Here is an 18,677-nt window from a genome sequence, read left to right as displayed (position 1 = left end):
TTACAAATGTTGGGGTTCTTTTTTTCCTTTTATTTGTTGAGAAAATTAAAAATTTTGAGCTAAAGCTACGTCTTATTGACGAAAAAGGATTTTTTTTATTTTCACTGCCCAATTCTAATAAAATCTATGAAACACCTGTGGGGTCAAAATGCTCACTACACCCCTAGATGGATTCCTCAAGGGGTGTAGTTTTCTCAATGGAGTCATTTTTTTGGCGTTTTCACTGTTTTGTCCCCTCAGGGGCTTTGCAAATGCGACGTGGCCTCCGCAAACCATTCCTGCTAAATTTGAGCTCCAAAAGCCAAATGGCGCTCTTTTACTTTTAAGCCCTGCCGTGTGTTCAAACAGCTGTTTATTACCACATGTGGGGTATTGTTTTACTCGGGAGAAATTGCTTTACAAATGTTGCAGTGCTTTTTCTCCTTCAGTCCTTGTGGAAATTAGAAAAAATTAGCTAAACCTACATTTTCTTTGAAAGAATGTAGATTTTAATTTTCACGGCCTACTTCCAATAATTTCTGCAAAAAACCTGCGGGGTCAAAATGCTCACTAGACCCCTAGATAATTTCCTCAAGGGGTGTAGTTTCCCAAATGGGGTCACTTTTGGTGGATTTCCACTGTTTTGGCACCGAAAGAGCCCTTCAAACCTGACATGAAGCCTAAAATATTTTCTAATAAAAAGGAGGCCCAAAATCCACTAGGTGCTCTTTGCTTCTGAGGCCTGTGCTTCAGTCCATTACCACACTAGGGCCACATGTGGGGTATTTCTAAAAACTGCAGAATCTGGGCAATAGATATTGAGTTGCGTTTCTCTGGTAAAAACTTCTGTGTTACAAAAAAATAGATTAAAAATGAATTTCTGCAAAAAAAAAAATGAAATTTTAAAATTTCACCTCCACGTTGATTTAATTTCTGTGAAACATTTAAAGAGTTAAGAAACTTTCTAAATGCTGTTTTGAATACTTTGAGAGGTGAAGATTTTAAAATGGGGTGACTTTTTGGCGGTTTCTAATATATAAGGCCTTAAAATCCACTTCACAACTGAACTGGCCCCTGTAAAAATAGCCTTTTGAAATTTTCTTGAAAATGTGAGAAATTGCTGCTAAAGTTCTAAGCCTTGTGATGTCATAGAAAAATAAAAGGACGTTCAAAAAACGATGCAAATATAAAGTAGACATATGGGGGATGTTAATTAGCAACAATTTTGTGTGGTATAACAGCCTGTCTTACAAGCAGATACATTTACATTTAGAAAAATGCTAATTTTCACAAAATTTTGGTGTTTTTCACTGATAAATATTGAATTTATCGACCAAATTTTTCCACTAACATAAAGTCCAATGTCTCACGAGAAAACAATCTCAGAATCGCTTTGATAGGTAAAAGCATTCCGGAGTTATTACCACATAAAGTGAAATATGTCCGATTTGAAAAAATGGGTCTGGTCCTGAAGGCCAAAATGAGCTTGGTCCTGAAGGGGTTAAAGGCTTAGGAAACCTTTGCCGTGTTTTGTGTTGATTTGCTGATTAGAGTGTGACACCATGAGTCTACATTCTTTAACTTTTACCCAATATTCTAATTTTCTGAAAGACTAAATTGGTTTTCATTAACAGTTAGCCATAATCATCAACATTAAAAGAAAAAAAATGCAGGAAATAGTTCACTCTGTGTGTAATGAATCTATATAATATATGAGTTTCTCTTTTTTAATTGAATTACTGAAATAAAATAACATTTTGATGATATTCTAATTCATTGAGAAGGACCAGTATTAGGAGCATTGGGAGCATAAACATTCGCTAGGCAATATAGATGAGTCAATTGTGACAAAGTATCAAATACTTGCCCTCTGGGTCAGCATAAGAATCATGAACTATATAGACTAGGGAATAATAAAAAGAATTGTTACCCCTCTACATTAACTAGTTTATGAGGCCTCATAACTGTCAGGAAAATGAGGATTTCGTAAAAGTGGATATTTATCTTTCACCCAGTGGGTTTCTTGTAAAAAGACAATCTTAGAACCAAGTTTACTCAAACGATGAAAAACTTTTTTTCTTTTAACTGGGCCACATTCCAGCAATACAATTTAAGATGACCCTCAGATGCAGAATGACTTAAAGGTATAGATGCCATTAACCATTTCTGTCTTCCAAAATTTGGGATTATAAATTAAGCAATGTGAGTACTCAATCCTGTCCTAGCGAGCAAGCATCTTCCTCATAAATTGTAAGCTACAATAAATCAGGTGGTGACACCCCCCTCCACAACATAACAAAACTAAATATAACAACTTTAACCCCTTCCCGACATTTGCTGTATGGGAACGCTATGGAAAGCCATGACTTCCCGCAAATTGCCGTACTCATACGCCAAATGTTTGGCACCGGCTCAGAAGCTGAGCCGCTGCCATCATCGCCAGATGTCAGCTGTATCTTACAGCTGACATCCGGCTGTAATGGCTCAAACGCGAGTGCTGCACTTAAGGTGTTTACAGCTCATTGGAACCCCGGCAATGAAATTGCCGGGGTTCCGGTGGCTGCAATGGCGACCGGAGGTCTAATACTGGCCTCCCGGTCTGCCTAGCACCGAAGCCGGTCAAGATCCGCCCGGCGGCGGAGCCTGATCGGCTTCCGTAGCCGCCGGCAAGATGTCGCCGGCTCAGGAGCTGATCTGGCGTCATCAGCGGTGGAAGTCAGCTGTATGTTACAGCTGACATCCACCTGTAACGGCAGGAACCGGAGCTAGCTCCGATCCCTGCCATTAACCCCTTCGATGCAGCAATCGAAAGCGATTGCTGCATCTTAGCGGTTTCTAGCAGATCGCCAGCCCTGACAGGCAATCAGGACTGGCGACTGCTGCTATGGCAACAGGAGACACAATGGCCTCCTGCTCTGCCATTACGGAAGCCGAATAGGCCCCGCCGGGAGGCGAAGCCTAATCGGCTTGCTGTCAGTGAATAACTGAGAGATCTAATACATTGCACTACGTAGGTAGTGCAATGTATTAGAAAAAAAACATCAGACAGTTGGACCTTCAAGTGCCCTAGTGGGACTTGAAAGAAAGTGTAAAAAAAGTATAAAAAAGTGTAAAAAAAAAGTGAAGACAATAAAAGTTTAAAGTAATAAAATAAAACACAATCCCTCTTTTTCTCTTATCAAGTCCTTTATTATTGGAAAAATAATAATAAACCATACGTATTTGGTAACGCCGCGACCGTAACGACCTGAGGTATCAAAATATTATATTATTTATTAAAAATTAAACTAAATTAAAAAACTATACCAGAGTTTCTGTTTTTTGGACACTTTGCCCTACAAATATTGGAATAAAAAGTGTTCAAAAAGTTGCATGTATCCAAAAATGGTACCTATAAAAACTATAGCTCGTCTCGCAAAAAAAAAGCCCTCCTATAGCTCCGTCGACAAAAAAATTAAAAAGTTATGGTTCTCACAACAGAAAAAATACATTCTTTTTACAAAAGTAGTTTTATTGTGCAAAAAGTTGTAAAACATAAAAAAAGTTCTATAAATTAGGTATCGCCGGAATCATACTGACCCGCAGAATAAATTTAACATGAAATTTATAACGCGTGGTGAACGCTGTATAAAACAAAACTATGCCAGAATTGCGTTTTTTTGTTAACCTGGCCTCCCAAAAAATAGGATAAAAGGTGAACAAAAAGTCGCATGTACCCCAAAATGGTACGAATAATAACTACAGCTTGTCCCGCAAAGAAAGTGATATATTTAGATAGGTATTACCCTCTTACAATTTTATATATAATATGTTAGAGTAATTCACACTAGGTGTACACCACCAATTATCGATATATGAACAAAGGAACGGGGAGTGAGAAAAGTAGTGTGTTACATCAATGTTAAAAATAAAAAATACTTTATTGAATAATTATTAAAAACAATGTTAGATGAAACAATGATGACGTTGTGCCAAAGTCCCCTAAGTTGGCACACTAAGACAATATTATGTCTAAATTAATTGCTCCGTTTTATTAAAGATATATGTGTCTAGCCTCCCCCTGTGTATATGCGAGGAGGCTCTGTAATAGTCCCTGATCCAGAGATTAAAGTGTTAAATATTAGCAAATGGCTGTCCCCCTCAGTATCAATGACGAGACAGTCAACCTGCATATGACACTAAAGGTTCCTCCAACGGGCTGTAATTAAAGCCCTTTCTGAGCCCTGCCGTGTGCCCAAGCGGCAGTTTATGACCACATATGGGGTATTGCCGTACTCGGGAGAAATTGCTTTACAAATGTTATTGAAGAAAAAGGATTGTTTTTATTTTCACTGCCCAATTCTAATAAATTCTATGAAACATCTATGGGGTCAAAATGCTTACTACACCCCTAGATGAATTCCTCAAGTGGTGTAGTTTCCTAAATGGAGTCACTTTTTGGGCGTTTTCATTGTTTTGTCCCCTCAGGGGCTTTGCAAATGTGACATGGCCTCCGCAAACCATTCCTGCTAAATGTGATCTCCAAAAGCCAAATGGCGCTCTTTCCCTTCTAAGCCCTGCCGTGTGTCCAAACAGCCGTTTATTACCACAAGTGGGGTATTGTTTTACTCGGGAGAAATTGCTTTACAAATTTTGCGGTGCTTTTTCTCCTCCAGTCCTTGTGGAAATTAGAAAAAATTAGCTAGATCTACATTTTCTTTGAAAAAATGTCGATTTTTATTTTCAGGGCCTACTTCCAATAATTTCTGCAAAAAACCTGTGGGGTCAAAACGCTCACTACACCCCTAGATAATTTCCTCAATGGGTGTAGTTTCCAAAATGGGGTCACTTGTGGGGGATTTCCACTGTTTTGGCACCGCAAGAGCCCTTCAAACCTGACATGGTGCCTAAAATATATTGTAATAAAAATATGGCCCCAAAATCCAGTAGGTGCTTTTTTTGCTTCTGAGGCAGGTGCTTCAGTCCAGTAGCACGTTAGGGCCACATGTGGGATATTTCCTAAAACTGCAGAACCTGGGCAATAAATATTGAGTTGAATTTCTTTGGTAAAACTTGTGTTATGAAGAAAATTGGATTAAAAATTAATTAACGATTTTTCAGGTCATCAATTTTATCCTGAAGGATTTTAATGGTATTTTAAGATCCTTAACCTGCGTATCATAAAAAAGATGGTCATCTTCCAGGTCAGAGACCCTTTTTCAACATGAGACACCCTTTTAGTATGATCCTGAACTTGAGAGACTATTGTGTCTAAGGGGGATTGCAAAGCTGCTAATCACGCATCAATAGCAGGCATGAGAATATCGGATATAGCTTGTGCGGTAGCTTTGGTGGTGGATGAAGCAGATCCTTGATTATGCACTATGCCTCCAGTAGGTGATGGAGTAAGTTTTGACATTTTTGATGCTCCCCTGCCTTTAGCCATATTAGACTTTGCCAAACAACTTCTAAAGAAGCCAGCCCAGTTCTGGAACAGCATTTTTGGGACAGATGAAACTAAGATCAACCTGTACCAGAATGATGGGAGGAAGAATGTATGGAGAAGGCTTGGAACGGCTCATGATCCAATGCACACCACATCCTCTGTAAAACATGGTGGGGGCAGTGTGATGGCATGGGCATGCATGGCTGCCAAAGGCACTGGGTTACTAGTGTTTATTGATGATGTGACTGAAGACAGATGCAGCCGGAAGTATTCTGAAGTGTTCAGGGATATACTTTCTACTCAGATTCAACCAAATGCAGCAAGGTTGATTGGACGTCGCTTCACAGTACAGATGGACAATGACCCAAAACATACTGGCAAAGCAACCCAGGAGTTATTTAAGGCAAAGAAGTGGAATATTCTGCAGCGGCCAAGTCAATCTCCAGATCTCAAGCCAATCGAGCATGCATTTCACTTGCTTAAGACAAAACTTAAGGTAGAAAGACCCACAAACAAGCAACAACTGAAGACAGCTGAAGTAAAGGCTGGGCAAAGCATCACAAAGGACGAAACCCAGTGTTTGGTGATGTCCATGTGTTCCAGACTTCAGGCAGTCATTGCCTGCAAAGAAATAAATCCAGAAATATAGAGCAAAGTTCATTAGAAAGTTGTAATAGTTGAATTTACTGATATACTAATGTTTCTTGAAAGTAACACTAGTATGCTGAAGCAGCAGCGTTGAAATGAAAATGTCCAGTCATGTACACTGTACAATATAAAACCACTAGAGGTGGGATAAATTGAACAAGTAGCAATAGGCTGGGTAGTTATAAGGAATTTGCAGGATACAGAGATTGTGTGCCTCTGTGTTATCACTCACCGACCTGCACCCTCCTGCCACAGGCAGAGCTCAATAGCAATATTGTTATAATTAATATAATTCCTATAGCAGGGCTGGGAGTATTCAGAAGGCTCCCGGCTGCCATAGGAACACACCTGCTCCAAAGTGAAAGTAAAAAACCCCTCAGATGCTATGCTGGTGGTCATATCTGACCATGGCATCTGAGGGGTTAAATGCTTGGGATCAGAAATGTCTCTGATCTCAAGCATTGCCGCTGGGTCCCTGCTGTGTAACACAACAGAGACCCGGCAGCTATTTTTAAATAACCCTTTCCCGACGTGAATAGGCAGATTAGCGACAGGAAAGGGTTAAAGGGAATCTGTCAGCAGTTTTGAGGCCTCAGTACTGCTGACAGAGCAATATAGGGGAGGGGGAGGGCATTGTGAACATGCCTTTTGTCTCACTCATGCAAGTTGCATGACCGAGAAACCAACTATTGCGGGGGTCACAAGTACCACTCTCTGCTCTGAGTGACACTCTTAACAGACTATCAGGAGATGGCTAGAGTCGTCACTCAAAGCAGGGGGCGGATTTGGCAGCGTGCAGCACAGGATCACTTGCACATCAAGTGCCCGCCTTAGTAGCAGTTGCAGCTATAGCATAATTTTGCAAATCCCGAGTGGATTTGTCTGCAATAGTCCTCTGAAAATGTTCTGCCCGCAAATCCGGATGGAAAATATGCAACAAATGAGTACAAGAGGCCTTAGACTTCTCGCATACATAATTGGAGTGTCCCTTTAATGCATGTGCTACCCATAATTTACCCAACTCTACCCAAATAACAGTGGATAATGTTATTACTGCTCATTCATTTTGGATAGAGAATGTGTACACTACTGTTCAAAAGTTTGGGGTCACCCAGACAATTTTGTGTTTTCCATGAAAACTCACACTTATATTTATCAAATGAGTTGTAAAATGACTAGAAAATATAGTCAATACATTGATAAGGTTAGAAATAATGATTTTTATTTGAAATAATAATTTTCTCCTTCAAACTTTGCTTTCGTCAAAGAATGCTCCATTTGCAGCAATTACAGCATTGCAGACCTTTGGCATTCTAGCTGTTAATTTGCTGAGGTAATCGGGAGAAATTTCACCCCATGCTTCCAGAAGCCCCTCCCACAAGTTGGGTTGGCTTGATGGGCACTTCTTGCGTACCATACGGTCAAGCTGCTCCCACAACAGCTCTATGGGGTTGAGATCTGGTGACTGTGCTGGCCACTCCATTACAGATAGAATACCAGCTGCCTGCTTCTTCCCTAAATAGTTCTTGCATAATTTGGAGGTGTGCTTTGGGTCATTGTCTTGTTGTAGGATGAAATGGGCTCCAATCAAGCGCTGTCCAAATGGTATGGCGTTGCAAAATGGAGTTATAGCCTTCCTTATTCAAAATCCCTTTTACCTTGTACAAATCTCCCACTTTACCAGCACCAAAGCAACCCCAGACCATCACATTACCTCCACCATGCTTGACAGATGGCGTCAGGCACTCTTCCAGCATCTTTTCAGTTGTTCTGCGTCTCACAAATGTTCTTCTGTGTGATCCAAACACTTCAAACTTCGATTCGTCTGTCCATAACACTTTTTTCCAATCTTCCTCTGTCCAATATCTGTGTGCTTTTGCCCATATTAATCTTTTCCTTTTATTAGCCAGTCTCAGATATGGCTTTTTCTTTGCCACTCTGCCCTGAAGGCCAGCATCCCGGAGTCGCCTCTTCACTGTAGACGTTGACACTGGCGTTTTGCGGGTACTATTTAATGAAGCTGCCAGTTGAGGACCTGTAAGGCGTCTATTTCTCAAACTAGAGACTCTAATGTACTTGTCTTGTTGCTCAGTTGTACAGCGGGGCCTCCCACTTCTCTTTCTACTCTGGTTAGAGCCTGTTTGTGCTGTCCTCTGAAGGGAGTAGTACACACCGTTGTAGGAAATCTTCAGTTTCTTGGCAATTTCTCGCATGGAATAGCCTTCATTTCTAAGAACAAGAATAGACTGTCGAGTTTAACATGAAAGCTCTCTTTTTCTAGCCATTTTGAGAGTTTAATCAAACCCACAAATGTAATTCTCCAGATTCTCAACTAGCTCAAAGGAAGGTCAGTTTTATAGCTCCTCTAAACAGCAAAACTGTTTATAGCGGTGCTAACATAATTGCACAAGGGTTTTCAAGTGTTTACTAGTCATCCATTAGCCTTCTAACACAGTTAGCAAACACAATGTACCATTAGAACACTGGAGTGATGGTTGCTGGAAATGGGCCTCTATACACCTACGTAGATATTGCATTAAAAACCAGACATTTGCAGCTAGAATAGTCATTTAGCACATTAACAATGCATAGAGTGTATTTCTGATTAATTTAATGTTATCTTCATTGAAAAAAACTGTGCTTTTCTTGCAAAAATAAGGAAATTTCTAAGTGACCCTAAACTTTTGAACGGTAGTATATATTCTCTATGTATATAAATACAATGCACCAAAATGTAAGCATTTTTCAATATATATAAATGAAGTGTAACCATTGTATAATGAAATGCTATGTACTAGTACATTTCTAATAATCTTTGTTTTTCAATTTCTTTTTCAAGATTTCGGCTTGCTGTCAGTACATAGAAACCTTTACATTCAGTGGCTAAAAAAAAAAGTCCTGACAGTTATTTGGAATAATTATACTGTATCCATAACACATTCTTTATTTGGCAGGTTTCGTGTTTTAGCTGTTGGTGATGAATTGAACCAGGAGAAGGGTTTAGAAGTCATCAACAGGTAATGTATCATAAATAAGCAGTCATAACTCCCTCAGAGCAAAATCTTTTTAGATTGTGACATAAGTATAACTTTCCCTCCTTTTTTTTTCTTCCCCTTAAAGAGACTCTGTCACCACATTATAAGTGCCCTATCTCCTATATAAGAAGATCGGCGCTATAATGTAGGTGACAGTAATGTTTTTTATTTAGAAAAACGATCTATTTTAAACCACTTTATGAGCGATTTTTAGCTTTAATCTAATGTTTCTTAATGCCCAAGTGGGCGTGTTTTTACTTAGACCAAGTGGGCGTTGTACAGAGGAGTGTATGACACTGACCAATCAGCATCATGCACTCCTCTCCATTCATTTACACTGCACTAGTGATATAGCTATATAGTTATGTGCAGCTACATAAACAGACTATAACATTACTGCAGTGTCCTGATAATGAATATACATCACTACCAGCCTGGACGTGATGTGTATTCAGAATCCTGACACTTCTGAATCTTTTCTGTGAGATTCCAGCAAGGCAAGCGTAATCTCGAGAGATTAGGATGTAACCTGTCATTTCAAACGAGATTACGCTTGCCTTGCTGGAATCTCACATAAAAGATTCAGAAGTATCAGGATTCTGAATAAACATGACGTCCAGGCTGGTAGTGATGTATATTCATTATCAGGACACTGCAGTAATGTTATAGTCTGTTTATGTGGCTGCAGATAACGATATAACTATATTGCTTGTGCAGTGTAAATGAATGGAGAGAAGTGTATGACACTGGTTGGTCAGTGTCATACACTCCTCTGTACAACGCCCACTTGGTCTAAAGTAAAAACACGCCCACTTGGGCATTAAGAAACTCATTAGCATAAAGCTAAAAATCGCTCATAAAGTGGTTTAAAATAGATTGTTTTTTAAATAAAAAGCATTACTGTCACCTACATTATAGCCCCGATCTTCTTATATAGGAGATAGGGCACTTATAATGTGGTGACAAAGCCTCTTTAATGGGTTATGGCCTTGTATGTTGTGCTATTTCACAGTGGTTTAAGCACTTCCTGTCCACCCCATTTGAATAAATGATCTAATGGTACGGTTCCTGTCTCATTAGCCTGTTATTTACACGCTCTGCTTTTGATGGCAATGCGCACTCCCACACTCATACTGACAAGTCAGATCCTGTATGCAAAAGCTGCTTCTTCTGCACTTGGACAGTTGCTAGGGAATTCTTTGACATTACTGATGATGTGACGGATTTCCTGTTTTGGGGCATGCAGAGAAGACGCAATCCTCTTTGCATGTCTCTGTTTAAAGATCACAGTATTCTAAAGAGCTGTTGCCTTTAGATCACTGTTAGTGATCTGTGTATTGGGACAGCAGGAAAGCTGTCCCAATCACGAAATTGTTCTTCAGGTCACCCAATGGCGTTCATATGACTGCTGTTCAGATTCTTTTAAGTATTTAAACTGCTGTCATCTTACTTCATATAACCATCATCGGTGAGGCGTGCATATCTTGACCGTTTCCACATAAATATGTTCTTCCCCCAATAGTACCAATCACAGCGCCCCTATAACAGGATGGGCCTGCCATCAGTGGAAGTTGCAGCATGGTCTATTGGCACCAATCGTAACCACAGCGTGGCTTTGCTTTGTTGTTTTCTTGTATGTGATTTCTTCTTGCTTTACAGTATTTGAGTCATCCTAAGGTACTTCTTTTTCCCCCCTATGTCTGTAAAGTGTGGATGACATCCAGGTGTTGGTGCTACAGAACCTTATTTTAAGCACGCTGGCACTTTCTGATATGCAAATGAAGTCATGTCGATCTCTTCAAGTAAGTGTTATATTTAACGTTTCATATAAATTAATAACCTCCAAGTACTCTAGAGAGCATTTTCCCATAAAATAATAACAAAACCTTTTTTTTTTTTTTTTTTTTTTTTTAATTTATTTATTTTTTAAAGGGGTTTTCTGACAAATATCCTTCATCTGAGCCAAAATCTAACCTCACAAACTTTCCATTACACTTTCCTATCACGCTGCAGACCTCTACTTCCTGTTTAGAAAGCCACGTTATGCTGTGACGTCCATAGGGATGTTACATGACCACAGCAACCAATTTGATTTAGGAGCTGACAGAGTTGGGGAGGGGGACTGGAGTGGAATTGGAAGTATTGTACAGTTTATTTTTACATGTTTGGTCAGTCATAAAAAAAAAACTTACAATCTTTGTCTTTTGTGAAATCTTGTAATATTTTATTTTGCCATTTATAATGTGGGCACAGCTTTTCACGACACAGATCGCCATTTTTATCCTGAGTTACATTACATAAGATTGGTCTGCTGTTCATGGTCTGTGGGCATCTGGATAGCACGACTAGTGGAGATGTCACCCATTATTTGATAAACTTGCATTCAGTATTAGACCAAGGTACCTTGGGCCCACCAGAGGAAATGATACTAAAGGCCCCAATCTTCCATCTGTACTCATCCACTTTAAACTTTATCATTGGACACATAGGACATAATATTAATAAGGTTTAATAGTTTATTTGTGAATCACCTCTTAAGAAATAAAGCCTAGTGCTTCAATGATTGGCTCCAAATGAAGTCGTCTTCTGCTGAACTTTTGGGACCCTGGAGAGGGTCTTTGGGTGGGACCCTAATACAACAAACCATACCTGCAGGAGAACAAGATAATTTCTAAATATATTTTTATAGTAGCAAAGTGTGCATTATTATTTGTATGAAAGCATCAGATCAAGTATATTATCTACTTTGGGGATATTGACACTGTGGTTGAGTTGTGGTTTTATCTAAATGTTTGCAAAAACGCATCTTTTTTGCGAGAAATAGCAGAACTGCAAAGTCCGTATAAACCCTACGTTATTTTATATAATATTAGGTCGTTTTTATCTCTATAGACATTTCGAATGTACAGACAGTATCGTGATGATGTTCTAGGGAAGGCTTTTCTGGAGTTTCAAAAGAAGAGATTGGTAAATCGCCGTCGCGGAAATCATACATTAGGGCCAAAGAAAAACCGTGCTTTGCCTTTTGTGCCAATGTCCTTCCAGTTATCACAGGGTTACTACAGGTAAGATATCGAATAACGTCCTGCCAGCTGCCTGCATTCAGAGACTGTTTACTGACTTATTGGGTTGTTTTCTATTCCCTTAGGCTCTTTACTTGGCGCTTTCCATCTACAATTTGTACCGAGTCCTTCCAGTTTTTGGAAAAGTTGAAGTTTTATGGAAATGCTGATCAAGTAGACCTGTTCTCTTTTGGTGACCAGACCAATGAATCTACTACAGACATGCTGATCTTTCCTTTGGATGGACCAGGGGGTCAATGTGTGACAATTCTCTCTCTCCTGCTTCTGGGATTTATATCTGTGAATGTAAAAATCCCTGACCAGATTGTAGTGGTGGACAGCACTTTGGTTGAGAACGAAGTCATGAAAAGGTAACTGATTTTTTTTTTTTAAGTATCTATTCATCAACCAATGTAGCATTGTTTGTTTGCAGTAGTAAAATTATTCCTTTTATCTGGCAATAGAGAAACGTAACTTTCAGATGATCAAAGTCTGGATTATCTGACGGTCATAGAAAAATATCTCAATATACTTGAAAGGGTTGTGAGCCTCAAGGGAGACCCCCCAAAATAAGATGGTAATGCAAAATATGCCACTATAAATGCTTGAGTCTCCCGCTTGGTTTTCTACAGGTTCGTGGTCTTGTGAAATCCCAAGCCTTTTTTTCTTAACAGAATTATATGACAATATATAAAACGTTCTATTTTAGTATGTCAATTCCAGCAGCACAATATGTTTTCTGTTACGATTTTCCTCTTGTCATAAAATGTTCATAAAAATGTGGATATTTTGCAGCCTTGGAAAAGATGGACTAGATGATGAAGATTTTGATGAAGATGATGACGACAGTTTGGGAAACAAAAGGAAGATAGAAGTAAAGGCGCGTCAGGCATCTCATACCAACTATCTGCTGATGAGAGGTTATTGTGCCCCTGGAATAGTCAGCTCAAGGAATCTGAACCCAAATGACAATGTGGTTGTCAACTCTTGTCAAGTACGGCTGAAACTAAGAAGTACACCTCTAAGTGGAAGGTTAAAATGTTCTGGTGGGTGAACTACAATGCATGCAAAATTAGTAGGGATATTCATGTAGGGAATATTAGATGTGATTTATACAATCCTTGTGAAATTGAAGACTACCAGTAGGGATAAGGGAGTCATCAACTATTCTCTCCTGTGCACAAATGCAGTGGCTCGGTGATCACCAGAAGAATTAGGGTATGTGCACACGACCTATTTTCAGATGTAATTCATGCGTTTTACGTCTCGAATTATGCCGGAAAAGACGGATCCAATATGACTGCAAACATCTGCCCATTGCTTGCAATGGGTCTTACGATGTTCTTTTCAGACGAGGTGTAATTTTACGTGTCGCTGTCAAAAGACGGCGCGTAAAATTACGCCCGCGTCAAAGAAGAGCAGGACACTTATTGGGACGTTTTTTGAGCTGTTTTTCATTGACTCCAATGAAGAACAGCTCCAATTACGTCCGTAATGGACGCCGCGAGAAACGCGAGTACTTGCAAAAACGTCTGAAATTCAGGAGCTGTTTTCTCCTGAAAACAGCTCCGTAATTTCAGACGTATTTTGCGTTGTTGTGTGAACATACCCTAAGACCACCACCATTGGTGACACACAAAAAATTTGAATGCATGTTTTACCAATCGAAACCTTCCCACCTCCAGAAAACTCATGGAGCAGAGGGTTTAACCAGTATAACCTATATAATCTCTGGCACACTCTATCCTTATAATTATTGAAGGGACTTTAGTCAGCTTCTGTCAAATACTCTCATCAAAAAACTATTCAGCCATTTGCAACCATCTACCTGGTGTGCGAGAACCCCAGCAATACCCTGAATGCAGGATGCTGGCCCAATTTATGTTAAGTTTGTTTCTAGACCATCTGTGTCTTTTCCTTGTTGTAGTGATTTGAAATTGTAAGAATAGGATCTATGTTGTTTTCCTTTTTGAGGCATGTTCATCACTACACCAGACAGCCAGATGAGTCCACCAGCATCTAGACAATATGAATAGACTATTTCCTGGGATGACCGTAAACTTGAATGCTGAGATATCTCTCAATTTCAATGGAAGGTCGACCAGAACTTCAATAAAAAAAAAATGTCTGTAGTGATAAACATTAAAAATCTGCTCCCATATCGTCCTTGGTAGCTTACAGTCATATTAAAAAAAAACGGAATCTCTTTTTTATGGTCCTCTCGTCTCCCACAAATAATGGAATAAGTGATCTTTAAAGACTTATGTACACCAAAATGATACCAATAAAAACTACAGCTCGCCGCTTGCAAAAGTAGTAAAAAAATTATATAAATTTGTTATCGTTGTAATTGTATTGACCCGCAGAATAAAGTTAAAATGTTGTTTTTACCGCACGGTGAATGCCATAAAAACGAAACCCCAAAAACTATAATCACGTTTTCACCCTTTCACCTATGACAGCACCCTTGGAAAGATATCCCATTCGCCTCTCCACACACCCAGTCAGGTTTCCTTTTATTCGGATGGGATTGTCCTGTTAAGGAAAAAATAACTTCTCCATGAGTTGCAGACCCCCTAGAGGTGTTCTGGAAGGTGTAAGTCTCCTCTGGAAGGAGCAACCTTAAGTCTGGGCTTGGTTACTCCCTCCTCTCCCGGTCCATCGCTTCCTACCCTGGAGGTGGTTTTAGGTTCCACGAGGTGAGACCTTCCTCTGGCGGGAGAGCGCTTCTCCTGGGGCATACTCGGTTCCCTGGTGGGGCCGTTACGCATGCCCAGCATTGGCGGCTTCCGGAGCACTCCGTGTAAGACTTCCGGCCGGGGTGACATGTCTTACACTCCAGGAAGCGGTGGTTCCGGCGACCCCAACAGGGAGGAGATGCTACAGGCATCCGGAGCAGAGAACCTCCCCAGTCAATCCAAGGCCTATTTAGGCCTGAACGATATGGAGCCTCAGTCTCCAGCATCTCCTCCCATAATGGAAATGCCAGGAGAAGCAACAGGACGCGTTGACCGCTCGGATGCCACAAGATCCTCCAGTTTGGTACTAGAGGAGAAGGCAGGAATATAGGGTAAGACAAAAAAAAACTCCTCCTTTGCTAATACTGTTCTCTTCTCTTGTGCATATGTTTAGGCCAGGGAAGGTCCTAGAAAGAAACTGGATAAAACTCGTAACAAGCAGTGCGCAGTTTGTAATAAAAAAACTAGCAGCCTTTTATAAAAAAAAGACTTTGCCAGAATTGTTTAGATAAGATCATCACGGAAGAATCTACAATCTGGCCTCAAGCATTAAAGAGATTTTGAGGGCAGAAGTTAGGAACTCCCTAAAGTCCCTAAAGAAAAAGAAGGGTCTTCCATCGACCTCTTCTAGTCAGGTAGATTTATCCGATTCCTCTGCTGAAGTGGATTTTCAGCTAGAAGAAGGAGGAGAGCTGAGCTCTTCAGATAATTCTTCAGACGAGGATGGCGGGGATTTGTTCTTAGCAGAAGACGTAGACCAGCTCCTTAAAACCGTAGGAGCAACTATGAATATCGATGACCCCAAAGAACCTCGTTTTGTCCAGGACATAAAGTTTGAAGCCTTAGGGCCTAGAAAACAGAGAACCTTTCCGATTCATAAGAACGTATTAAGCCTCATTAAAAGGGAATGGAAAAATCCAGATAGGAAAGTTGGTATTCCCAAATTTCTTAAAAGGAAATATCCCTTTGAAGAAGAGGTCAGCAAGGACTGGGATAATACCCCTAGACTTGACGCTCCAGTGACAAAAATATCAAGGAAGAATGCTCTTCCATTTGAGGATCTAGGCTCTTTATCCGATCCCATGGATAGGAAAGCCGATTACTACCTCAAGAGAACCTGGGAAGCTTCTACGGGGGCTTTTAAGCCAGGCATTGTGGCTATGTCTCTAAAGATATGGCTAGTGCAATTAGAGCTCCACCTTAGACTTAAGACTTCTAGGGATCGGATCCTCTCCTCCCTTCCAATGTTATCTAAGGCAGCAGATTTTTTGGCCGACGCCTCAGTAGATTCTGTACGCCTCTGCCAGATCAGCGGCTCTCTCAAACTCTGCCAGGAGGGTTATCTGGCTAAAAACCTGGAAGGGGGACACTGGGTCAAAAGGAAAGCTATGTGCTATTCCCTGCTCTTGTGATTATTTGTTTGGGCCCCCGCTAGATGACCTATTACAAAATGTGTCTGATAGGAAGAAGGGGTTCCCTACACAAGGAAAACCAATGGATTCCTTTTGTCCCAAGACGTTTCATGAAAGACCTAACCCTAGGGGACAGGAGTCTAGGGTCTCAAAATTTCCTAAGAAAAAGAAGGGCTTCCTTTTCAGGCCTCAAAATAAACCCAAAAACAGAGACCACCAACAATGAAGCCAGACGGCCCATGGTGGGGGGTAGTCTATCCCTAAATTACAAAAATTGGGAAAAAATAACATAAAATCTGTGGATCCCAGGAATTATAAAAACAGGTTATGTCCTAGAATTCAGATTTCTTCCTCCAAACAGTTTCTATCGCACAAAGACCCAAAACAATTTAGAGAAACAGAAAGTATTAGAGGCAGAAATTCTGTCACTTATAAAAAAAAAAAGATTGTAGGTCGATAAAAAAAATAAAAAATTAAATGACTGCGGCAGGAAGGCATTCAAGTTTATCAACAAATGAGCTTGCTGGTTGACCTTTCATTGATATTTCCACCAATAATGAATTAGGCTTAAAGGCTATTTACACCTTTGAAAAAGTTTTTTATTTTTTTAAAAAAAACCGTGTCATTGGTGCAACTGTCTAATTATTTTTTATTAAAAAATATTTTTACTTTTTCAGATTTAGCTGCTTTCTATCCTGTATACAGAGCAGCTGTATCTTGTGCTGAGAACTGAATCAGTCAGGTCAGTGGGACTGATGAGTTCAGTTACAGCGGGACCTGCGTGTCTCTGACACGCAGGATCCACCTGTTATCGATCACATCTAAATGATGAACTTAGATGTGATCGATAACGGCTCGATCCTGCGTGTCAGATAAAATCTTCAAAGGTTTGAAAACCACTCCATTTTAAAGTCTACTGGACTGAACGAGACCGTCAAGTACAGCGCTCTGTTTCCATCAGTTCCATAGACATTGAATACAGCTGAAGGGTGCATTTTAGTCCTGCGCTCTATTTAAGTTCCTCCTCCTCGCCCTCAGCATTCAGATGCGTATTACCTATCCTACAGAGGTGTGACATTCTGGGAATATCCCTTTTTGTTTAGATCCGAAATCAATTAAACTAGTAACTGACATCTTATCTGTATTACTCTGCTGTCTTTACCATTTAGGCTCCTTCTGTTAGAAACTGATCAGGGTAAGGGCTCATTCAGACTCATTCAGGGTAAAGCCTCATTCATGTAACTCGTCCGTGTGACAGTCGTTAAAACAATGGCCGTCACATGAACACCTGTTTCAACGGAGCGTTTGAAGGGTCCGTGGAAATATAGGACATGTCCTATTTTCTTGTTTTCACGCATCCCTCCATAGACTCTAGTCTAGGAGGGATCCGTGATAACACATCCCGCACGGGTGCATCTCAGACGTGAAAAACGTCTATTTTTTAACGTCCGAGGTTGCACACGCTCTTCTGAATGTAGCCTTAAGCAGATACTAGAAAGCTGAAATGACATTGGGATCATATGTAAACATCAGAGCTGTTTCTGATAAACAACTGATACTTTTTCTAGGTTCCTTCAGTGATTTTATTGCCGACATGCCTTCCCTTCCTCCTCTTTTCACTGAACTTGTATGCACCAAAGTTCAGAACATCAGCACATTCATAAATCAATGTAGAGGGAGCCACGGATACACCCCGGAAGATGTGGACTCTGTAATGGAAGTCTTTTCTGCTATTGAAGCCAGTTCATATTTGGGCATGAAAGTGTCAGATCTTGGAGAAACGTTTAACAAATATGAAGATGTAGACAATGGAAGAACTAAATCTTTACAGCAGTACGTGCAGGTGATTTAAGCATTGTTTAGTCAAAAATGTACCATATGGGGTGACCTTTTGGTGCTGTCTTCTTTTTCTTTTTTTTTTTTTTTTTTTTTTAATTTTACTTAAAAGTCTAGAATTCTGTGCTGGTTAAGTTCATAAGTTATTTGTATTAAATTTAGAGCTCCAAATCCCCTTTTTCCCTTCCATCAAAGACATAGTTGATAAAATTTTGGTCACCTGCAGCCAACACTAGAGGGCGCTTAAGAGCTTAATGTCTCCCATTGAACTCAATAATAAGTCATTATGCAGAAGGTCCTAATTTAACCCTGGCCAGAATATTATTCAACTCTAGAGCTATGCATGATATTTAAATCTTTTGTATCAGAAAAACAAAGCTTCAAACACAACTTATTCAGCACAGTATTTTAGACCTAAAAATTAAATGACGTTTTAAGGTAAATAATTACTTGAAATTCGCAATATGGAAAACCGAGAAAAATGTTCGAACTTTACCTAATGTTAGTCACCAGTTAGTGTATTTGTGCTGTGCTCTTCCATT

The 18,677-nt window shown here is 39.9% G+C and overlaps 1 protein-coding gene across 3 annotated transcripts in view; it reads left to right on the top strand.

The window, feature by feature from the left end:
* Positions 1–18,677, top strand: part of GTF3C1 (general transcription factor IIIC subunit 1) — a 237,562-nt gene that overhangs the window by 188,782 nt on the left and 30,103 nt on the right. For 2 of the 3 annotated variants that reach the window (XM_075830059.1, XM_075830058.1), the window contains exons 28-33: positions 9,007–9,069; positions 10,796–10,889; positions 11,980–12,152; positions 12,236–12,520; positions 12,945–13,195; positions 17,868–18,142. In XM_075830059.1, coding sequence (XP_075686174.1) covers positions 9,007–9,069; positions 10,796–10,889; positions 11,980–12,152; positions 12,236–12,520; positions 12,945–13,195; positions 17,868–18,142 — 1,141 coding nt within the window. The remainder of the gene's footprint in view (positions 1–9,006; positions 9,070–10,795; positions 10,890–11,979; positions 12,153–12,235; positions 12,521–12,944; positions 13,196–17,867; positions 18,143–18,677) is intronic. The other variant, XM_075830060.1, reaches the window with a different exon arrangement.

This window comes from Rhinoderma darwinii, chromosome 6 (genome assembly GCF_050947455.1).
Source record: "Rhinoderma darwinii isolate aRhiDar2 chromosome 6, aRhiDar2.hap1, whole genome shotgun sequence".
Taxonomy (NCBI): domain Eukaryota; kingdom Metazoa; phylum Chordata; class Amphibia; order Anura; family Rhinodermatidae; genus Rhinoderma; species Rhinoderma darwinii.
Note: the sequence above shows the minus strand (reverse complement) of the source record. Positions and strands in the feature narration are given on the sequence as shown.